The sequence below is a fragment of the Esox lucius genome, chromosome 25 (assembly GCF_011004845.1).
Source record: "Esox lucius isolate fEsoLuc1 chromosome 25, fEsoLuc1.pri, whole genome shotgun sequence".
Lineage (NCBI taxonomy): Eukaryota > Metazoa > Chordata > Actinopteri > Esociformes > Esocidae > Esox > Esox lucius.
Genome location: NC_047593.1, coordinates 15,916,890 through 15,942,271, shown reverse-complemented (window position 1 = coordinate 15,942,271; position 25,382 = coordinate 15,916,890). Strand labels below are relative to the sequence as shown.

The following is a 25,382-nucleotide window of genomic DNA, read 5'->3' as shown; positions in this document are numbered from 1 at the left end:
GCATAAGGCAGCCAGCGGCGACCCAGAAATAAAAGTGCTTTTATTATAGTTCCATATACTCAACACATTCTTTATTGCTGGATAAAAAAATGTAATAACTTAGAGAGAATGGTAGAGAGAGAAAATTGTGTATTTACACTCACAATATTCCCACATTCTGTCGCTTTCCCACTCTGTCTCTCTACCTCACTCTCCCTCTCTCTCTGGCTCTCTCACTCTCTCCGTCGCTCTCCATCTCTCTCTCATTCTCTCTGTCTCTTTCCCTCTCTAATCTGGCTCTCTTCTACCTCTTTTGGACGGTCTCCCCGTCTTGTTTTCTCACCCTTTCTGTCCTGTTCACTTTTTCTCACGTGGCCTCGCCATTTGTCATTCAAAACTATTCTATAAATACTACACCAAACTGTACAGATAATTTTTCATGATGATTAAGATGTAACTTTGATTATACAATATTCAACACAAAATGTGCACAGTCCGGCCGGACCTGAAATATTGCTGCAGGTTGTCTATTGCTTTGGGACACGGAGAATACTGTGGCCCAGAGAGATACACTTCTGGCCTGGGGTACATTGATGGATCAGCAACACAGGAGGGTATTATCAGTGGGCTACAGCAAAACGATCACAACATTACAGAGGTTCAGTGTCACAGCAGCATCACAGAGTTTCAGTGTCACAGCAGCATCACAGAGTTTCAGTGTCACAGCAGCATCACAGAGTTTCAGTGTCACAACAACAACAGAGCTTCAGTGTCAAAATAACTACAAAGATTCAGTGTCACAAAAACAATATAGAGCTTCAGTGTTACAACAACTAAATAGAACTTTAAACTGCACACAGGATGGAAACCTCCACCACAGGGATTTAGGATTAGGGGCTCTGATGGCCCGTATTAAGGATATATGGGAGATCCAATTAGCAGAGTGCAGATAGTTGGGAGAGCCAATCAGCAGAGTGGAAACAATTGGGAGAGCCAATCAGCGGCGTTTAGATACTTGGAAGAGCCAATCAGCAAAGGCACAGCGGGGATTCACTCTTTCTCACCTGCATCATTACCATTAATCGCCAATAAAAGGATTTAAAGGAGCAAATGACAGATGTCACAAGCGGAGCAGCACGTTCCCTTTGTTTCTGAACCTCCAAGTCATGAGAAGGTTATTAACCACTGATCAAAGCAACGTTCGAGGAGACACAGTGTCTCAGAAGATGTAAGCCGGAGCAGGTCCCTTTCGCTCTCTCTTCCTCTCTCCTCCTCTCACAGTTTTTGTCTCTCTCTCTTTCCTGCATCTGATCCCCGTCTTCAACACGGGAGATTTCAGGAGAAAATACCTGTGGCCTTTGGCTCAACTTCAACACTACTGTACCTTCACAGAATAGAGAAAGGGGCATGCAAAATTGCTCTAGCAGTAAAAATGTCAGGCTGCTCTGGTCATGGGTGGAGACTGGAACTGTGTACTAGACCATCACTAGGATTTATTTTCCTCACGCAAAACCTCTAACTCTAGTAAATAAGATAATTTATTTCTGTATCATGTTTATAATGTTTATACCCACATTGATTTGTTTCTGCTTGATGCCAAATTACTCCCCAATGAAGTTGGAGGAGTATAATCTCTCTACTCGGTACCAACAAGACTCAGAAATCCCAAATGAGGAGATCTGTCGAGTAGAAATCCCCAAAACTATCCAAACCTTGAGAGCAGCAGGACCTGTGGTACATATGGTTACCTCTGTGAATTGTGGAAGACATTTACCTTCCCTCGCCCTATTTGCATAACATGTTTACACAATCCAATAAGGTGGAGGCTTTGCCACCAGCACTGAATGAGGCAGTAATTACTGTTATTCATAATAAGCGCTGGGCCATTAAGGCCAATTTCTCTCCTCAACACACACCAAGAAATATGTAATATCTACATTTATTTGGCACCTTCACTAGATTTAGAATCAATGTGAATAAGACCAATCTTATGCCCATCAAAAAACCTTTCCTGGTCAGGACATATCTATATGATGATCTCCACAGACAAATGAATCTACTTAGGGGACCGAAACAGCCAAAATGTATTCTTCCCTATTCAAAGTATATTTACCTATTTTGGGAGGACCTGATATCCCAGCTTGGTAGAGTTAATGTCATTAATGGTTTTCTTCCTGCAATACCTTTACCGTTTCCTAAGGCATTTGACAAGCAATTGGACTCGATCATCAACCTATTCATCTTGGATCATAAAACAGACAGGTAAAAAAAAAAAAAACTACAATAAATCCAGAATGGAGCGAGGACTGGACACTCCTGCATCATACAGATGGCTTAGAATGGAGAGTGAGGATGTTGACTCCATTTCTAGTGCCACTGTGACCATCTCACAATGTGAATGTGTGTTTGAGTAGATCTGTTTGTGTGTGCGTGTGTGCAAGGAAATAAGGGCATGGGGAGATGTAATGTAATCAATATTTCATTTTCCAGCTAATGTTGAATGAAAAACAACTATCAGGAAGCAGTATCAGTTCAGAATCAAAACACTTACTGTAGAACAGCATTGAATGTCAGCGTTCATAATGGAAGGAAATGAACATGAATGTAATGGCTAATGCTTACTTTAATCTACAAAGATATTTATAAGGTATTTACTCAATTTATGTAGCCTACAGTGCATATTTATTAGGTGTAAAGGAGATTAAATGTACCAATATTTACACATGGGTATGTCGACTGGAAGGAATTTTTTCCCACTCTTTTTTACTGTACTGCTTCTAATGTGTCATGTTCACAGGGATTCGTATGGCCTGCTTTAAGTCCCTCCCCAGCATTTCAAAAGGATTGCTGGGCTTTGAATCAGTCATTCCTCAATCCTACAATCCACAATTTATCTCTTCCTTTTTTGTGTTATTTGTTAAAATGCCTTACCTTCTACATTCATCCATAAATGTGGTTAGAATTTGGCTGAAATATCCATGTGTCCAAATATGTAAACAAATTGATAAAAAATAAACTCCCCAGGGGCTGTGCTTGTAGGATTTCTGTAGTTGACTGTAGTTGTAGGATTTCATGAGCTTAACATTCGGTCCTTCTTTGTTTCATAAGCACTTGACAAATTCCTAGACTTGTCATGATTGGAACAATCCAGGCTCTTCCAGTTACGACATGGCTTCAACATTCAACCAGGCACAGACCTTGGATAATACAAATCACAGGTAAGTCCAGTACCAGTACCATCAACGTCAGTGGCGTCCAACACAACTTTCCTGAAACATGTCCCTATACACACACACACACAAGCACTGCCTGTATATCAGCCTAACGAGGTATTACCAGGAAGCAGCAAATACACGCAGGCCTGTTCGTTGTGGATTTGTCTTCTGGTGAAGCAGCAAGTAGCAGATCCCTTTGGGCCACACCGTCCTTCCCTTTTCTCTCCGTGAGTGAGGCATGCTCATTCGGCGGGCCGGGCGATGCACATCGTAACGTAATAAGGCCCAGTTTGCTTCGGGTTGTTGAGCTGAGGGTCTCTGTGGCTCTCTGAAGTGCGAGACTGATCCAAGGCTACAGAAGCAGCATGATTAGAGCGAAGAGGGTACTAGATACCCTCTTTGTTTTCTACAGCCATGACTGGTCTGGATCTTGTCTCAAGCCAGCCCTAGCCAATCACTGAGCCCGTTATAGTAGTACTGTGTGCATGTGTGTCTGTGTACAGTAGGCTGGTGTAAAGAGATGGCCTGGGAGCTTTGTGGAACACGTGTGCCCACGGCTCCTGCGATCTGACACAACTACTCCGAAGGTCAAAGTTAAGAATGTGTCAGGTTTGCCAATTATCCGCTGCATTCAATCTCTTTTTGCAGCTATTTACCAGCCACCGTTCACAACTTCAGTTAATTCATCCGTGTTGTGAGCACAGCTCAGTCGATATCCCCAAGGTTACGCAGAAATATTAAATTATATTTTACTTTCGTCGACAAACAAAATGAATAGCCATCGATTTCACTCAAAGAGGAATCCTGTAATTGTAAACTCGATAGTGGTCTCCTGTATTGTTGTAGGTGCGGAAGTAAGAAAAGGGCTAGAGGAATCTAAGGGTATTCATCGCTGTGACACACTTATTGTTCTGTCACTGGTGCAGAGTCTGCCATTTCTGATTTAATAACTGCTTCCTGTACTTTTGCTTCAATGAACACATCAGGCAAGTGCTATTTGCACTCACTGTAGAAGACAGTTCAACAAAGACGATGATACGGAGGCTACAGTGATACAAGGTATGTCAGCATTTCAATGCTTCATTCAATAACAACCGCGGGCAAAGAGAGAGAAGTGAATTTGAACCCCTACTATAGGGCTCCAAGTGTGATGAACCAAACCTATAGCGGAGCACGTATGTTGAACCAAACCTATAGCGGAGCACGTATGTTGAACCAAACCTATAGCGGAGCACGTATGTTGAACCCATACTCTAGCGGAGCACGAGTGTTGAACCCGTACTATAGCAGAGCACGAGTGTTGAACCCGTACTATAGCGGAGCATGTGTGTTGAACCCATACTATAGCGGAGCATGTGGGTTGAACCCAAACTATAGTGGAGCATCTGGGTTGAACCCATACTACAGCAGAGCATGTGGATGGAACCCATACTATAGCGGAGCATGTGGTTTAAACCCATAATATAGCGGAGCATGTGGGTTGAACCCAAACTATAGCGGAGCATGTGGGTGGAACCCATACTATAGCGGAGCACATGTGCCACAGCCATCGTTTACACAAGTCAACCGCCACCTCCACGGTTTTGTCTGTGTTAAGCTCCACGGTATATGGACAGCTCCTGGCAACCAGCTGGTAGGTCCATGAAATATAGATAAATTATTGCTGGCAATGAGGCCAACCCAAGTTGTGTCATCACACCATAAACACAAATCAAAATTCAATAAGATAAAACAGACAGAAATGGGTTAAAATCGGGGAAAGGGAATCACTAGTACATATACATTTAGATATAAACATCCCTATTGGAACAAGACATTCTGGTTCGGAACAGTAACAATATTGATGTTGCTGTGGAATGAGAGCTGTAGCGTTCCGGAACTCCCTGGCGTTCTACAACAACAGCCCGGAGTAGAAGGCGGTCAGCCCTGTTATCTCTTTTAATAACTCACCCTGTAAAAAAAAATGAAAACATAACACTGCCCAGAGGCCCGAGTCCATTTTTGATTAATGATACAGCACTGGGCTTGGCCTTTGTGTAACAGTTCGTTCCCAGCCTTTCCACGGACCTTTAACAAGTAATTCTCAAGGTCACCGTTTCTCTTCTCTCGCAAATAACTTTGTTACCATGCGTGTTTGCGTTTGAGAGAGGGAGAATGTGCAGAAAGGGAGTGAGCGAGAGAGGGGGAGAGAGAAAAGGGAAGAAAAGAGGAGAAAGAGAAACGAGGGGCATTTATAGGGGCCATATGGAGATACTATAATACATGAATAAAATGTTTTGAAAAAAAAAATATTTGCAGAGACAGAAATGTTCCCCAGGGAGCTGCTCTAAAGTGCTGCCTGATGATAATTTGCCTTTATTTTTGTGTGGTGTCATGTTTTTATGATATGTTTGAAGAGAGATTTGTTCATATACAGTCGTGTGAAAAAGGATCTACACCCATTGGCATACTAATGTAAAGTTTATTTTCTGTTTTATATAAAACATGGATATCGAAGCTAAAAAGGTAACCCAATCTACGAAAATACATACAAACAAAAATCTAAACCACTCGCAATAAAAATAAACAGAAATGCGATTTCCATATGGGGAAAAAGTTAGTACCCCCTAAAAACAGGTGCAAATGATTAGAAGGTAATTAGAGAGCAATTTGATAAGAAAACTGGTCTGGTTTGGTCTTGATTGAATGTTTGTGGTGGCGTTATGGTTTGGGGCTGCTTTGCTGCCTTAAGGACGGGCCAACTTGCAAAACATGAGTCAACTATGAATTACACATTGTACCAGTGAATTTTTAGGAGAATTTGAGGCCATCTATCACTGAACATGAACAAGCAACAATAGAATGGTTCAAATAGAAGAAATGGAGGGTTACGAAATGACCATCAAAGCCCAGATCTCAATCCTATCAAAATGCTGTGGGGGACTTGTAGCGGGCCATGCATGAAAGACTGCCGTAGAACATGACACAGTTAAAGCAGTACTGTCAAGAAGAGTGGGCAAAAAAAAATCTTCTTAGTAAATGTAAGAAACTGATGGACAGTTACAAGAAACATTCATTTACTCCAGTCAAATGGGGGCAAAACCAGATATTGAAGATATGGGTACACCTACTTTTTCCACACTATGAGATTCAATATACATAGATTTTTGATGAATGTACCACCTTATAATCTTTCACTATCATTTGTAAAATTAGGTTACCTTTATATGTCAATAGTGTTGAAGTGAAGATTACCCATTTGTGAAAAAATACTTTTCACATGACTGTACATTTTTAAACAGGGCTCTACATTAAAATGTGTCATTTAAATAGCAATGGTGCGCCTAACTTAAAACAAATTTAGGGGCACAACATAAAATGTGATTTGGTACTACAACAAATGAAAAAGCCAGGTATACAAGTTCTGATCGAGTAGGAAACAAAGTAGATAATTCATTTGCCAGACAGCATAGGTTTGAAAGAAATTCTGAGCCACCCCTTGAGCTAAAATCTTGACATAATTACTGGCCCTGATGTAAGCATAACATGCAAGTGCTAAAGGGATTTTTAGGTTAACATAAGTACTGACAAACAGGGGAGAACTGTTCGGGCAATCGTTGCTTTAGGTTTCAGTGTGGGATTAGGCTCCTACTTAGTCAAATCCCCCACCCACGGCTCGAATTACGCTAGCAATTATAAACACATTCCGTGTTCTGGTCAAAAATCTGCCTGCACCACAGCTTTTACCGCACACTTATTAGCATACACACAGGCTATGCTAATCGCTGTGCCGTGTAATAGCGGCTGTTCAATCAAGCCCTACACAGCAGACAGTCACATCAGCATGCAATTTGAAGATGTGACAACAACAATCAAGATGTCATACAATTCGAGGCCCAGTGGGTGGCTGCCTAGCGCTGTTAAACACCACAATCTATCCACACCACACGGAAAACGGGAAGAGGAAGGCAATTCCTTGTCCCCGCTAGCCCTGATTCAGCGAGAACCGCTGAATGTATTCCCACCTTTTTTTCCCTACCTCCCTTAAGGAGAGCGAGTGACCTGGGGCTGTGGTAGTTCAGTCACAGCAACATGTTAAAAGGACGGGGTAATTATTTCCTGGCAGGCATCCAGCCAGGCACAGGCACACAGAATAAAAGTGAGGGGCAAAAGACAAGTTGTAACGACAAGAGTGGTTAGTAACACACTGTCACGACGGACACGTCCCATAATGTTCATGGGGTACGGACCACGTTGGCACTTATCCAACCAGGCGGAAGACCCTGAATAGACCCTGAATGGTGCAACTGGGTTGCACTCTGCTGGCAATACTCAGCCCTCATTTCAGGGTGGTTGCGGTTGGTGGGTGTCCCTTTGGTTGATGCTGGGCAATGTGGGCGGATTGTGGGTGTCACTGGGCCCTCCTGTCTCAGCCCCAAGGTCTTACGCTGCGATATTATTGTGCCGGGGGAGTAGGGTCAGTTCTCCTTCTCCACTATTAATCCTTGTAGATCTAAGGAATGCATTTTCTAAATTTCCTGCCCTGTTTTAAACTTCGGGGGACATGAGGTCTTGGCCCACACCCTCGGAGTACCAGGCTTGAAAGACTTTGCTGTCCCTGTACAAAGTCCTCCTGGTTGAGTTGCAGATCAAGACCATACCTGACGATATCAGCTGCTTCTCTGCAGACCCCCCCCCCCATGTTGTCCCTCTCCTTGTCCATCTGGTCATGCTTCTTACCTGGACTAGGTTTAAATAGACTCTGTACTCAGCCCACATGCCCACAACTGCTGATGCAAAAAGGGCTTTATAAATACATTTGATTGATTGATTGAATAGAGCAGATGAGGTGTTGTTTAGGGCAGAAGTGAAACATTGTGACCACTAATCCACAGTCGACAATGGTGACACGATCTTCTGACACACACTTCCAGCAGCCCATGGTCCCTTTATGTTTTAGTGATCACGAATCAGATCCAACCAATCACCGCACATTTAGGTTGTGCACAATGTGGTTCAATCGACCCACACATCAACCAACTTTAAACTGTTCCTACAGCTCCGTAAACCCATACAGCCAGTTCGAAGACGCCCTACTACATTAAACATCCACTAAGCCATATGTCTTATCGCGGCAACCAATAAATCCTAAGAGGTCACTTCCTGTAGTGGTGAGCAGTACACTCTTGATCACTGATTAACGACCGTATAGGAGAAACAGTGATTTAACTTAGAATAACATGCACCCACACACACACACACACTACACTGATGGTGGGCTTAAGTAAATTATTTCACGCACAGAGGCCACCAACAACAAAATAAAAAAATATTATTTTATTCAAAAACATAGCGGGAACCAGGGCATAAAATTATCCCCCACCACGTCCAGATAGATTTTGGCATTGAAGGGTCTAATATTTCTTTCACCAGCCCCGCTGGTGAGTGGTCCCACAGGGCTCTGTACAGTGCAAGTGTTTCACTCACTTTGGGACATAAAATCCTCCAGGATCTGGCGTCTACTTGTAGTTTTAGAGACTTGGTGACCCCAAGGTGTCACCAATTTCAGCAAAAAAATAATTTACCACTTGAACCACCATTTTCACTGTATGTGGGGGCAAAATACACATACTACTTCTTGTAGGCAGGTTTATCAGAGCTCCAGCTGTTTTATATTTCTAAAGTATTGCCCTAATAGTGCACATTTTCAGGCATGTGGCTACCTTTAATACATTTTGTGTGATTTGTGAAGTTCAACAACCTTTTCCGTGTTTGTCACCTCATATTTATACCCCAGTGAAACAGGATGTCATGGATGACCATTTAAGTGTTCCCAAAGACACAGATGAACTTAAAAATGTTCTAGGGCTGGCAAATATTGTGGCTTTATAAATCATACCAAATTATGTTTTTTCTTTAAACAATATTCACCCAACTGAGGGTTAGATTAATCTGGGTTTTTCTGAGTGTACCATCAAGCTGCTGAACAGCAATTTGTTCACAGACTTTTTTCATCATATTTCCCTTGGGTGCCAATAATTCTAGTGCGCACAATACTATTAAGAGATGTATAATGTTTAACAAGGGTACCGACAGGGAAAAGTTATTAAAGTTGCATAGAAAATGCATTAATGTCCTCTTAAGGTTATTACATGTTCAGTAGAGAGAAGTTGCTGTCAAACCCATTCATGCCTTTCTCACTTACCTCAGTGTGGCTTTCACCACAAACATATGTCCCGCTACATAATAGATACTTAAAGCTTTCTGCTGCAGTGTTAGGTGGGGACATTGAAACAGCAATGCCTAATTATTCAGTGTTCTGCCAGTGCCAGGGCTGTCATCCCTCTACCCAGACTGCCTCTCTCTACCCATGAGCCACTGCAGGGTGTGGCCCAATGGTGCCATAATCCCTAAATAGTTCACTACTTTTGATCCCCACAGGGCCCATAACAGTCTCTTTCTCTCTGTCTCTTGATCACTATGTTTCTCGGTCGCTCTCACTCTCATTATCTAAGCAGACGGGTGAATTAGGCTAAAATATGTAACCGCAGAACTTTTGTGTTAGATGCTGGGGAAAAATGTGAAGAAAAATGATTAATCTATTTGTCACAACATAATGATGAAGACAGTGCAACACATCTGAGAGTAATTAAACGGAAAACAAAGTCATACCAAAGGTGACAGAATGAAAGAATATAACCGCTGCCATCACTATGGAATAATTGCTAAAAGTAGCGTTAATTGCAGCAGGCTAAAACAATAAACACAACAATCTCTCTATTAAGCAAAGTGTTCCAACTTCCCCACTTATCGTGAAGTTCTCAAGCCAACATCCCCCACATATTATCTGGCACTTACAAACCTACTGTACATGCATTCATTAGCCTACGTTCACATAGAGATTACTCACTTCTACACGAACCCACATTGTTTACACAGGGCCAAGACGTATTTTGAAAGCGCCTGCAGCAGCAAATCACCAGTTTGTTCATGACTTTGTCAGCAACTCGGTGGATGCAGAGATGTCACAGCGAACTGTAATTACATTTCTAATCCCCGAGCTGTGAAGATAAACACCAGCGCTGTCTAAATTAATATAGCTGTGGGGACTCATGCACAAGAGTGCCACCACACAAACATCATGCAAATAAAAGGTAATTTGTAACCCTGACAGATGCGCGGCAAAATTAGCCAAAGTTTTTTTTTTGCTTTTTTTTTTTGTTTTACAGCTCTTTTGGCGTTTCCGAGGCGAGAGCCATTGACACACTGGGACCACATTCAAACTAGCAAATTAAAACAAGAACATTGGTACTTGTTAGAGAGGCTGTGGATTCGGAGCATGTTGACAATTATGCAAGACCTGACCAAATTCATACAGATGGAGAAATCACATCCACTTTGCTCTAAGAAAACATACTCTCATTTGGGCACGTAACAGATTCCAGACAGCACATCACAGGCCAGTAGCAGAAAGATCGCTGGTTTGAATCCCGACATCAAAGCTCATGAACAGCACTACACTCTCATTGGTAGTGTGAGTTGCTTTGGATAAAAAGGCATCTGGTAAATTACGTAAATGTGTGGAGCAAGGCTACTTCGAAGGGTTTTGTTGATTCTCTCGACAACGTTGACACACACGTGCGCTCACACAGTCACATGCACAGCAACAGCACTCCCTCTTTAAAGGGCTGATATCCCAAACCATCTTTATATTTCCGCATAACCCATTTAAAAAGAATATATATTATGACTGCAATCTGTCACTTTTAGTGAAACGAGAGGCGTGAGGCAGTGAGATAACAGTCAGAGGGCCTGGAGGGACACATTCGTCTTAACGAAGATCTGTGCTTGTTTTGAGTCTGATGTCATAAGGGAACCAGCCCGGGAGTTTATACGGAACGTCTCTGAAGATTCTGGAACACAAATAACATCACAGGGCTAGAGGGGGAAAAAAACAATGAGCTCCATGTACACAAATCACTCTGCAAAGTGTCTGCCTGTCACACTGAGGCGGTGGGGATTGAATCAAAGAATTAAACACATCAGAAAGAGACAGGCTGCTATCGTACATCTGCTGACACTAACACATCATGGGCGTATTTGGTACTTTGGTGTACTTTTTAATATTCCTTAAAATCGTATTGTACATATTTTAACGTCTGAGTTTACTTTCGATGAGGTCTCTGGGATTTTAGGTGACAGAGAGTGACTTTACAAGGAAATTATGTAAATAATTGACCTACTTCTACAGTCGTCAAGCCAATGCAGTTGGCCGGACAATAAAGCCAATATTGCATTTAGGAATTACATCCATCAATGCAGTTTGATCAAGCTAGCTAGTCAGTCTTTCAAGACACAAGATGGTGCCCACCAGAATCCTCTCAATAGTCTTAATCAATTCTCCTTTGCCTAATATTAATTTCTCAAATGCCTTTCGATATCAGCCCGGACACAACATCATAAAACACATAGATCTGTTCACACGGGAATACAAAGAGGCAACAAATTCTGCTCTGAGGCGACGCTACTCAAGCCAAAGAAGATGTGAGTTGCTATACTCTGTTCCGACGTGCTCCGGGCCAATTCAGGCACGGCTGGTGATAGCCTTCCTTGCTACTCCTCTGACCTCTCAGCACCAGGATTCCGCAGGGGGGTCGTGGACATTCCTTTTGCTTCACTTCTCATCAATCAGCTGGGTGAAACAAAGGTACAGTTGGCAGATGCAGCCGTCTGAAGGCCCCCATTAATCTGGATGGCTAAGTGTAATTAGGAAGTGGCTGTATGAGCGGACACGAGGCCATTAATAACTCTAAACCAGAGAGACATGGAGCAGAGAGGAGCAGAGAGAGGAGGAAGGAGCTAGTCTCTTAACAACCCCCAGAGCCTCTGTGAACAGCCATGTCAACAAGACACAAGATACATGGGGTTGGCCAGCTGTTACTACAGCATACAGGCAATGGGCAGACTAAATAATGGAATGTTTTTGCAAGGAGGAAAACCTAAACAGACAGATTTGTTTGTGCTCCTGACCCAAAACAGAAAATCTGAAAAAGAACAAGAGTGACATTCTAACTCACAGAGCACCTCCATAGTAAGCAAAATTATCTGAAGTGATTAAAGATGAAGCATTCAGTGCAGCCGGTGCTGTCAGGGTTTCAGGAAATCTCCTCATCTGTGGAGAGAGCCAGCAGGCAGTTTGTGTGTCTGTGTGCAAGCGCGCGGGCGCGCGTGTGTGTGTGTGTGCGTCTTCCTCTTAAATCGTCCTGGGAAAGAGCATGAAGTGTGACAGAGTGCATTTCTCTGCTCAAAACAATTTGTAGGGAATCAAAAGGCCTTGGCAGGAGGAAAAACCCACACATACACTCACATCCCTCAAATCTCACACATCTTTCACACACACACATGCGCACACACACACACACACACACACACACACTACAGTGCCCACCTCGCTCTGTTTGTATGTCACTGTTTCCCACTGTGTGGGAGGGTGCACTTATCAGTCTGTCGCCACGGCAGCAAACACTTCCCAGTTTTTGTTGTCACACACATTTCTGTAGCTGTCTCTCTCTAACACACACATACACACACACACAGTGAGCCATGCTGTGTGTACTACCCCAACCGTCCCAATGAACTGCCTCCACAGGAAAAACAGAGAATTCAGAATTCCAAACTTTACAGAGTCAAACCCGTCCCCGGCGTCTCTGCATACAGACTGAGTGATCACTCACTCATTGGATTCACGGTCCGTCACCAGCACTGACAAGCCCTTCCTCTCTTTAGCCAGACCCGGCACGTCCGCAGCTGGGCGCACGCATCCCTCACGCATCCCTCACCCAGACACCACTCCCCTCCTGGAGGATGAACCAAACAAGAAACAGTGCGGCCTCACTTGTTTCGGGAGGAGGGCAATTCTCAAGGAGTGAGTTCTCTTCAGGAGGCAGGTACAGGGGAGAGAGCCAACAGCAGATGGCTAATGATGATGCATTGAGAACACAGGGAACACATCTTAGGCCAGGCTGAAGCGGAGTGGAAGGCCCCGTTCAGGTTCAACGTTCCGTCTGGTTTGGTTGGGCTACATGTTGACCCGCTTTCCACTGCCTGGCTAAACCACCGAATCAACGGTTGAAGCTTACCACCTGGTTTAACTGGACTGCACACGTTTCCTCACAATCTCGCCATTTTCAACATGAGATAAATCACAAAACCGTTCTAATAGACTTCCTGTGAGCTTCTAATGACACCGGGTAACGCAGAGGATCGAGCTGCGAATATTAGCCACGTTTGTGCCGTCGTAGAATTAGCAGGAGTAAAGAGGGAGGAAAAATGAGGGAGGAGGGAAAAAAGGAGTTCATTAAAGGGAGAACGGAGGGAAGGAATAGAAATGAATTTAAATCCATGACCCAGGACCCCTGCTCAAATTAGCCTAGAGGAATCGGTACAATATTAAAAGATACTTATCAACCTCATTCATATTTGAGCCTAGGTAAAGCCTTCTATCCATGGCAGCGATTCAGTTTCTTCCTGTACCATCTAATCAGCCCTGCTGTTCTTCAGACATCGTGAAAAATGCATATTTTAACATTACAAATCAGTAAGGTTCTTCATGGACATTTTCATTGGATAGAGGAAAGGCGGCACGCAAACAGAGGTGGGACAGAATCGAACCCATTCTACAGCAGTATATGTACACTGGAGGCAATGGCATTGACCACTAAAACACCAGACTGCTCAGGTCCTCAACTGGTCCCCACAACAATCAGCTATCCCCTACGCTCTTAGTTGAGATCTAGGTTGACATTGTCGGTGAGCAGAGGGACAGTTATCAGTAACTATCGCGGCCGGCTGAAGAAGAAACGGCTGGACTCGGGGATGCATTAAGCAGTGCTGTGGTCTGAAGTCACGTCGCTCAAAGCCTAAAACGCGCCAGCGGTTCCTGGTGGAAGCAACTTCCGTGCCACACAGACAGACAGTCACTCAGCACGTCAGACGTGCCCACGATAGTTCAGCTGTAGACCTGCAGAGGAGGACAGCAGAGGCGTTTTCAAAATATGACTGGGACAACGGCCTTCTGTCAGACGCAGAACGGGTCTATTTTTGCCCTTTCTAAATGTGGTGTACAACAAAGGTTACTATTCAATAATACACAGCAGGACACAGAGTCTCTTATTAATCGACTACTACTTGATTCGACATGTGACACGCTGACAAAGGGCATGAAGAGCCGAGTCCATTTTAGAGCTGAATCGAATTTGGCTCAATGTCATAGTGGGGGTGGGGGTTGGGGGGGGGGGGGGGGGGTGACAAAGGCAGATTTGATTGGAAGATATGGCTGGCTTGATCCCAGCATGAATCAATTAAGATAATAAATATTGATTTGTTTTGCTCAGAGAGAGAGGAATTGTAATTGTATAGAGGTGGCGGCTCCGACAAAATACATTTTGAACCACATTTTGAACTTGAACATTCAAACTGTCCTTTGAGACAGTACAGTTTAAAAAATATATAAAGTTTGAAGACTTTGTTTTACAGTGAACCCATCGGTGAGTTCTAAGCCCAAGAATAATATTGGCTTGTAATTATTTCTGCCCGTTTTTGTTTTTGCCGTGGCACTCACACACCTGATTAAAATGTTGCCCTAACACACACTTGACTGACATAATTAACCTAATATCAAGTCATTCATTGGTATCAGGTGTGTGAGCGCTAGGGCAAAAACTCAAACGTGCACCCCTTCAGGTGCCCAGCACCAGGATTGGGAAACACTGGTGTAGTTTTTTTTGATCGTCGGGGTTGTATTAAGGCTGTGGTTCCCAACTCCGGTCCTGGAGTACACACAACAGTACACATTCTCCTTGTAGCCCTGGCCACACACACCTGATTCCACTCAACTAATTGTCCATCTCTCGTCGAGTTGAATTGGGAGCGCTGGTTCGGGGCTACGACAAACGCACGTGCTGTCGGGGGTAACCACAGTGCTAGGCAGGATGTCAACAACGTCCCGCAGTTAATTTAATACAAATTCTTTGTATCATACCAGCTTATACTTTTTGCCTTGTTTTTCACATTAACTGGAGTGGACAGTTACAACCCTGATAATTTATTCCCCTGGGAGCCACTTAATAGAACAGTTGATTTCGGATTGTCTTTAATGGACCCTTCACACCCATGCTAATCTCTTACACCCTCTGTCAAGCAACATTGTTAAACTGGATGTCTAATTTAACTGTTAGTTATGTTTCACCGTCAGAGATGACAAATAACACCTTGAGCAGTGGGTTTTAAACGTCGTAAAACGGCGGTACAATGCCGGCGCCGAGGAGAAGAGGGGCCATAAAACACGAGAGGCCCCACTCGCCTTGAATAACAATCACATCAGTGAAGGAGTCAGTCAGTCAATCAGTCAGAGGTGCCAGTTTAAACAGCCATATCTCAGCCATCCCCTCTGTGTCGAGGGACAGCTGGACAAGCCGGGGACAATTCATTGCCCATCGAGCATGATTCCTCTCATGTTATGTACCCCAGTTAAGGAGAACTACCAAAAATAGCACCAAAAATAGCACCCTATATCGCATGTTGTGAACATTTTTACCAGGAGGGAATTTAATTCCATTTGAGACCCAGTCTTGGTATGGTGTATGGGGGCGTTCGTGACCGAAGACACACCGACTTGTCTGTGCGGTCCGAGGCGCTGCCAAAAGGCAACGTGCGCACACGATATCCTAGGCTCGGCACCAACCTGGCTATACTCACTTCCTATAGTTCACAACCAATATACCGTGTTCTGTGGTGTCAACAATGCTGTGCAATGCAATACAATGGCACTGATTACATCAAGCCACATTTCCATTACCTTCAAAAGGCAGGTGAGGAAAAACAAAACAAGCACTCAAGAGGCTTTCATTCAGCTATTGGAGTGCTATTAGCTTAATGGAGATGCCCACACCACAAGGCTGGGGGGGGGACGCGTCCCAAACGCCCCCCTCCAACCTAGATAGTGCATTACTATCGACCCGAGTTCCACTAGCCCCGATGAAGACAACACGGTGTGCCGCTTTGGACACAGCCTAAATGATTGGGCCTGCTTCTTGTCTCCTGAGAGTCAGCGATGGTGAGTAAGTGGTTTTATATCACGGAACGGTGGGGGTGGGGAGCTGGGGGGTCAGTGGGGAGTCGGGGTCAGGCAGTCACTCCATAAGAAGTGCCCTTTAATCTCGAAGAAAGACGTGAAAACAGCGCCGACGCATTCCACCGCCTGATACGAGCGGCCCGCAACGCCGGGCAAATTCGGGGTTCTGCAAAATGACGAAATCAAGTTTAAAAATGACTAAGGAGACGAATACAGGTGAGGACGAAGAAAAACTTGATAACGCGTTTTACGAACACACAGCGTGCGTGTGGCCAATCGGGTTTGAAATCTACTCGTGGGAGGCGGTCTTGAGTAAAAGCCTACGCGGGATCTGAGTAGAGTCTGAGTAGTGAGGAGGAAGAGCACTCTGAAGATGCGTGTGAACAAACTGATTTACACCATTCTTGAAACCTGGAACCACTTAAAAAACGAGCCTGGCCACCCACGTGCAAAAAACCGTGCAGGTGTGTCGCGCAATACGCATAAAGGAACTTTCTATAAAAACTTTTAACGGTTCACATTCTCTTGGCTAAATAATGTGGAGAATGTTGACTCGTCCCGTTCTTGGATTTGTGGCCCAAGTGTGAATGATCTCATCCTCCTGAAGAGGATTTGCAGGCTAATCAGAGGCCTATAAAACAATGAAGATGTTTTACGAGCGGTACACGACCAGAACATTCTGTTGTTTGGGTATGCCAGCACCACTCCCAAACAGAAATGCTGCTGTTCACATTTTTTTTTATTACATTTTTGGAAAGGAAAACTACATCTCTCATTTATAAATGATTTATAGGTCATAAGTCATTCAAATCCAGAAACCTGGACAGGTAAATTACTTTGAAATTGTTGTAGTGTACAGCATGAGCTGTATGGCCGTATCAACAGGCTTTATCAACAGAGAGGCAATCTGCTCCATTCTCTAAAACTGTCATTACAGAAAAAATATATTAATGTTATGAATGAAAAGGCAAGATAATGAGGCGTCATGGAAACAGAAGGAAACTAACAAAGTCGTTAAGAAAACTGTTCTCTGTAATATAAGTCAATATGAGTCAATACCTTGAAACAACGTTGACAGTTACATTTAATTACAACATTCATAATGTTTTCCTTCTGTATGGTAATTGCAAAGTCTCTTTCACAGTTTATACGGGGGAGTTCACATTATAATCTAATTCAGATTCAGATGGGTGACAATAGCATGGTAAACAGGTCCATTCATTGGTGGTTAGCATGGTCACAGGTGAATTCCTGTTAGTCTTTCTGTGTTTTACACCAAAATTCCCATATTCAGTGCTCCAGCCAAATACAAACACTACATCTCCTCAAGGAGTCTGGATCTGAGTACCTCCAAGGGGATTCTCAGACAGGCAGATTTTAAAATGTGTCATCAACATACCAGTCCTCTGTAACAAAAACTGTAGTTTGCCTTTCAAGCCCTGCAACACTCCTCACAAATGCCAATTTAAAAAAAAAAATAATCTCTCTCAGCTCACACTTGGCAACAGATTCAATCTTTTTCACTCTCTGTAAATTATTTTGACATCCCTTCTTGTCATTTCAACCCTTACTTCCGTTCTAAAACATTTGGTACGGCACGCTTCCGTGGGCACATTGTCACTCAACTCGGTGTGTCCATTCGCATTATGATGCATCTCCTCACTATGCCATCATTGTGGGTAGCCTAATTAGAAGGACCGCGTCGCCCATCCAATTGTCACTTTCTGCCAAATGGATACTGACAACAGCATTCGGTCCGTGGGAGACACCCTCCAACTGATTGTTTCAGCTGGATCTACGGTCGGGCAGCGGTCTTGGCCTTTTTTGCGGTTGCAAACCCATCAATCACATTTTTGGCTCTGCCCGGTGAAAGACCTCCTCCAAACGTGGTAGATCCGTAGACCTGTGGTCTTGAGTCTTCCCAGTGATCCAAAACCAAGCAGATGCTGTAAAGCATCATGGGCCGCTGCCTTCCGTCACACTTCTCCATCTCTTCCTGAAGCTCATCAGACCCAGTCTGTACATTGCTCCCAGCAATCCTGTAACATCGCCTTCAGCTGTTACCTTGCTGTCGGCGATGCTTAAATTAGTACCCAGACACCTTGCGCCGACACAAACAAACACACCCACTGTCACTTTTCGGTATGTCATCACGGTTCTAGAGGGTAGAGTACCACATGAGTGCTGGTGTTTGCATGTGTGTGTGTTTGCGTGCGTGTGTGGGTGTGCCTGGGTACGACTGCAGCTGGTATCTATGGTGTACAAGGGTGGTATTGCAGAAAGTAATGTGTGTACACGTATAATGCACAACGTACTGTATGTTTTACTTCCTTGTGATCTCCAGGGCCAGTGCCTGCTGCTATAGAAACATCTTAGGGGAACACCTACTCATAATAGGGGTTGTGTGTGGGAGACTAGGTACCTTCAAAAAGATCATTATATAGAGATGCACAGTAACACACGTAGTTGGAGAAATGAAAACAACACTGAGTGCTTCATCAAACATGGAACATGATGGCAATTCATGATGTCCTCATAACACCAAAAAACATTTGTGCATTGATTAAGTGTGAAATACCTGTTACCAATGATAATAATGGCCTGATCATCGCCATGGCGATTCAATTAGAAACTTAAATCAAGGGGGCCAATCTCGTTAGCTAAGATGCTAATCGAGCCAAGCGGAAACACCCATCCGCAATGTCAATTATCTCACTCTGGCTGCAGACAAAATGGCACAATCAAACAGATACAGGCCAGGCTTCCTTCTCCTTCTATGGCTGGCTGGTGTGTGAAACTTCAGCTGCTTTGACATTGAGCCAGGGGACTCGGTCCAAAATGGCACCCTATTCCCTACCAAGCGCACTACTATTGATCAGGGCCCTACGGGCCTGGGTGGAAACGAGTGCACTAAATAGGCAATAGGCCGCCGTGTGGAACTCAGACCTTTGAGGGGCGGAAACGGGGTGACATAAGGGGATTTATTTCTGATCCAACGGAAGTTCCCATTCTTCCGCTGCCTTCCACAGAGGATGAGACGTTTTCCTCAGAGCATAACGCTGCCGCTTCGCACGGTCTTTCAACTCACTTTGAGGATCGGGCCTGGCTGCTCAGTGGCGCTGAATCACAGAATCAGGAAGGAGCTCATCAGTTCGCCTGTGTTACTGCTCCCTGTCCCATTGATCACATCGCAAGGGTTCCAGGCCTGCTTTTCTCTGTGCTTTGTTCGAATCAAACGCCTATAGGAGCTGAAGCTGGAGAGCGTCACGTGCAATACAAGTTTCGCTTTCAAAATATGGTAATTATGTATGTACAAAAAATATATATATATTTCTGAAGATTTTCTACGTTAGAATTGTGTGGGCATGGAACACCTCAACAACAGAAGCGTGTGGGCGTGCGCCAGTTATTATAAATCAGGTCAACCACTTATTGGCCAGCTCATGCTTCTTTTTAGAACAGATTGGCTAGATCATTCTTCTCTATACCACTGACTGGCCAGCTCATCCATCCCAATACCACTGATTGGCCAGCTCATCCATCCCTATACCACTGATTGGCCAGCTCATCCATCCCTAAACCACTGATTGGCCAGCTCATCCATCCCTATACCACTGATTGGCCAGCTCATCCATCCCTATACCACTGACTGGCCAGCTCATCCATCCCTACACCACTGACTGGCCAGCTCATGCTTCTTTTTAGAACAGATTGGCTAGATCATTCTTCTCTATACCACTGACTGGCCAGCTCATCCATCCCAATACCACTGATTGGCCAGCTCATCCATCCCTATACCACTGATTGGCCAGCTCATCCATCCCTAAACCACAGATTGGCCAGCTCATCCATCCCTATACCACTGATTGGCCAGCTCATCCATCCCTATACCACTGACTGGCCAGCTCATCCATCCCTACACCACTGACTGGCCAGCTCATCCATCCCTATACCACTGATTGGCCAGCTCATCCATCCCTATACCACTGATTGGCCAGCTCATCCATCCCTATACCACTGACTGGCCAGCTCATCCATCCCTACACCATTGACTGGCCAGCTCATCCATCCCTATACCACAGTATCGGCTGGCTCATCCTTCTCTATACCGCTGACTGGCCAGCCATCTTCCTCAAGAGGATTACATTATAATCCATGGCATTTTTAATTGGCCTGTTTGGTTTCTCTCCAGTTCACTCACTTAGCCAGACATATAATTATAATAGGATTGCAAAACATTATTTGGGTATAAGTAAAAAAGGTAACTTTTAAAAGTGAGATTTTCATTAGGTAGTTAACCACTTTAAACATCAAATGGAACTGACACAAACCAAAGGGTTTCACTTTGTCAAGAAAAATGACTGCCAAATGAGTCAAAAATACATTCCCATTTGATAAACAAGCCTCAGAAATAGAACGAGACCATGAAGCGTTGAATCTACTCCATCCACTTTCATAAGACCTCTAAACTGAGCTTAAGACGATCTCTGCAGTATGACTCAGTATCACGTTAGAGGTCAGTGGAAAGGAGAGGACGGTTAATGTGGTCCCGCACGATGACCATGGCCTGATATTTCTGTCCCTTTCAACCCGGAGAGGAAGCCAGGGGACACCAGGCCGTGTAAACACAATGGCAATGAAGTGACGAGGGTTCCTGACACAGTCGGGACCTTGCGATGCCAAAGGGCAAAGGCAAGCCATGCGGGAAAAGCCAACTGCGATCACAGGGAAATGAGAAAGATGCAATTGCAAGATGCAACAATAAACACGGACTCAAGCTGTTATACCTTCACTCCCCAGCAGAAAATAAATTCTCCAAAAATGAAATATGGGCAAGTCAAGACAGAACACTGGGCAGGACATTAGGTCTCTGAGCTGGCAGAGAGCTTGGAGTGTTGAATGAGATCACCAAGCCACACGAGCTAAAATCAATTTATGTGAAACAGTAATTGATTACCTAATACAATAATATTGTGAATATACACATCACTAGAATGCAGCTTCAGCCAATAATTATAATTAATCGCGCTCGAGTGGCTTCCCATCTGTCAGTCTGGCTGCTAGGTGAAGTTGATGATGCCTAACTTACGATGGGATAATGATGATTGATAAGCCTTCATAACCCTATTGATGAGCCTTCTTAATAACCCTCAGTTTTTCAAAACATGACTGTGCATCATATACCTTAATTAATTATCCATCAAACAATTACTTTACTTTCCATGCACTTGAAAACTATTGTTATCAACTTTGTAGCACCAGACACAAAACCATGACAGTTCCGGACATGCGCAGAATTTAGCGCACCAGCGGTATCAAAGTTTCAGTGAAAACGATATTTGACCTTACCTGCCCGCCTCCCTCATGCGACTTCATCAGGTGTTTTTCCCGGTATAACGACCACAGCCCGACGTTCGGCAGAAATATCAAAGCCACCATGAATACGAAGGCCATTTGCAACACTCTCTTCTGTCTCCTCTTCATTGTGACCACCTAAGTAAAAAGATTCAATCCCAAAATCAAAAAACGACGGTGTCCGTTTTTGCTGGCACGTGCCACTCCGGATGAATTATTGTTGGTTGGTCGGTTAGGCAAACCACCTTCGGCGGGAGCAGTTGACAAACTTTCACCTAAAGAAACAAATAAAACAATAGCCTATATTTTAGGCTAGGCATTAAATCTCTTGTTGACATTCAGCCTAGTAGCAAATGCAGAGGACTGAGAAGTCTGCCATTTCACTAACGTAAACACTTTGCTTATACGAAACAATACCACCCTTGTAGCCTATGCGCCCATAATCTGCCATCACGACACCGCGATTTAGGCTACATAGTAACAACTAAAGACAGTAAACTAAAACAAAGCATTTTACCCAGAAATGATAACGACACTGACATCTTTCAGATTCAATTAAATGAAGGTAGCATCTACAGCCTATAACGGTAAACTGAACAGGCAGGACACATTAAATACTGACTTACTGTCGTTGAGTATTTGCATGTTGCCTCATTTTACGGTGATTGTTAAGGTAATTTTCGCCCGCATTTTGGTTATAAATCATGACAAAAAACGAAGCCCCCGAACAGCTTATCTCCCGCTTCGCGCACGTGAGAGAATTTCGATTCCGTCTCGCACTCTGAAACCAAAAAAGCCTTTTTCACGAGATGCATTTCTCCCACGTCGAGGGATAAATGATGTTCTCCCCCTCCTTTTGCGGTTTCTTTCCTCAGTACCGGGGTTTAGTTATTGCCTTTTTGAACCATGTGCAGTGCGCGTTTAACGTGGTAACATTCCCACCGCTTGCAAAGGCAAGAGCGATGTGCGGGATTCAGATGGGCTAGCAAGGATCGGACAGCACTTTGGCACTAACCACAGCGACGGGGGCGCAAAGCGCAGTGATGTCTTGGTTCGCAGGGTTAATGCACTTTGCAATTTTGCAGTCTTACATTCAAATGGACGTCTTGACAAGATTCAAAGCCGAATTCATAATGAATATTGAAAAGAGGCAAAACAGGTAATTATGTGATCACTCTACAAGGAATGTTCTATTGCGGGTGGTCATGTCAGTTCATGGTTAGGTAGGCTAAGCCCAGTAGACATACTTACTTATCTGACGTTATTTAGCAACTAATGGAATTGTGAACAAAGCAGGTCAATTGGAGTTTCATTGTTTGTTAAGTAATTCAGAAAGTGCAATTACAAAAACAGCACAAGACAAATAACTAAATGAGTTTTGGAGAAAAATGCGCCTAAACATCACATAATACCTTACATGGACTAGGTAAAATAATGATTGGTAAAATTTGGAAATGACCTCCCCTTCTAATACCATCTGTAAGGTCCCTTGGTCAAGTATTGAATTTCAAGGACAGATTAAACTACAAAGACCAGGGAGGCCTCTGAGAAGGTTGGTGTTTGGTCGATTGGTAACTAAAACCAATCAGACACTGAATATCTTTTGAGGCACTGTCAAGTTCTTCTTTATTCTTTCCATGACTGGTGTTTTACACCACGCCGACACTTTAAAGTGCCAGTTGCCCTTCTGAACTGAGCTGCAGGATACGAAGGAAACTGTTGGTCTGTCACCCTAAGGCCATTTGGTAATTTTAAAACAGCTACGGTTCTGTGTCTGTGACAGGAGAAAACTGTGGACAAGCCAACGATCTGGATTTCAACACTTTGCCTGAGTCCAGAACCTGAAGAATCATATTGCCTACCTGTAAATACGCAGAAGTGGATTCAGGGTCAGGTGGAGAAAAGTGCACACACACACACACACCAGTACACACAAACACACAGACCTTCTTTCCTGTCTGATATAGAAAACATAATTCTACTGCTCAGCTATAAATCCTGGTCGACCGAGAACCCAGTGACCAAACAATCAACCAGTCAAATAAATGGACTAACGCCTATATTGAAGTCTTACGATTATTAAATGGTTATTCGTAATTGTGCCTATTTTGTCCCCCACGCTCTCACCAATACATACATTACAACACGCATATACAGTATACACACACTGTTTTACCTAACCACTCCAGTATCTGTCCACATTGTACAACACCTAAATTACCTTGTGCACCTGCACATTACTATTTATCACTGTTTATTGCAGTAAACATTCATGTTGTTGTTATTTATATTATTGTGTATTTAGTCCTGGTGGTTTGTTATTGTAATTTATATTACTTTGCTTGTATATTTTTTACCCCCATCTCTATCACTTTTTTTTTTTACTCTAGACTTGTTTACGAAGATGTGACAAATACTATTTCATTTTGGTTTTCACCAGGGACTGGGAAAGGAATACGCCTTTCAGTGGGACAATAACCTAGATTAGAAAGCCAAATATACAATGGATGGGTGGCACATTATTGCTCAAATCTGCTGGAAACTCTGTAAATTGTTGCTGTGTGTGGCTCACCTTGAAAGATAGTCAATGTGGCTTCTCTTTTTATAAAATTCTTTAACGTCGAATACAAAACGTCTATTGAAATCAACCTCAAAACAATAGAATCAATGCAAAATGTCCATGAATTTTGTCTTTGTGCAGTGAACTGAGAGAGAAAAGAGGTCCTTCGAATTAGGTGAAATATTTATTTGCTATTGAATGCCTTCACCCGTGACAGCAGGGTAAAGGAGATGAAGAAAGTTAACTTCCATTGGAAAAGATGGAGAACAAGGTGTGTTTTGTGTGTTTGTTTGTTTTGTGTGTGGGTGTGCAATGAGGTTATAACTAATTGCATATGCAGTTATTATTCCCATGTAGCATTGCACCAGATGTCAAGCAGATTGTTCTGTGTCTGAGGCCACCGATAGAGGGCACTGTGGTACATATCGTGGCCTTGTCTGAGGACATACACTGTCAGTACTGACTTGATGAGGGATTACAGAATAAATATCTGAGACTATAGGGACAGCGGAGTTCTATAGAAGAGATAGGAACTGATACATTAAAAGTGAACTAAACCACAGGAGATCCTATAGGCAATAAATACATAGTTGGATCTTTGTCCTGTTTCTCCTTACTCCCATTGTCTCTCTCTCTGTCTCTCTCTCTCTCTCTCTCTCTCTCTCTCTCTGTCTCTCAATGCTTTCCATTCAAAAGGAGAGGTTCAGTATGCTATCAAAGCAGAGAAACCCTCGACCCAGAACACATTTCCTTCAGGACCATGGACAGCACTCTATAATAAAGCTCTAGCAGCCCATAGACTAGTGGCTCATTTCAACATTCCAGTACCGAGGACAGCCTCAACAAAATAACAAAGCCGCCAGGAAAACACTTCACCTCAGCACCAATTGCACTTATTGGTGAAGACCACTTACAGCTAGATGGTCCTCAACCGGTTTGGGTTGCAAATGTTTTAGAAGTAAAATGAAAAGTATATACAACTGTCAAGTAGAACATGTGTAGAATAGATTACAACCTTTTATTTATACTTCTACATCATTTTATAATTTTCAATATAGCAGTATTTCCAATATGAAGTTACGCTTTATGTATTGTTTGTAGTTGTGTGATATTAAATAGTGTGGTGTTAAACAAGTGAACATGAGTAATAAGGAATTATTTA

General features: G+C 43.4%; 1 protein-coding gene across 2 annotated transcripts in view; it reads right to left on the bottom strand.

The window, feature by feature from the left end:
• Nucleotides 1-22,782, bottom strand: part of galntl6 (polypeptide N-acetylgalactosaminyltransferase like 6) — a 159,432-nt gene extending 136,650 nt beyond the window's left edge. Inside the window, exons 1-2 of one of the 2 annotated variants that reach the window (XM_029118302.2) lie at nucleotides 22,287-22,782; nucleotides 21,655-21,935 (exon numbers count right to left, since the gene is read on the bottom strand). In XM_029118302.2, the coding sequence (XP_028974135.2) occupies nucleotides 21,655-21,789 (135 nt within the window). In that variant the 5' untranslated portion in view covers nucleotides 21,790-21,935; nucleotides 22,287-22,782. Of the gene's footprint in view, nucleotides 1-2,910; nucleotides 2,991-21,654; nucleotides 21,936-22,286 lie in introns of those variants that run through there. The other variant, XM_034291110.1, reaches the window with a different exon arrangement.
• Nucleotides 22,783-25,382: the final 2,600 nt, after the last annotated feature.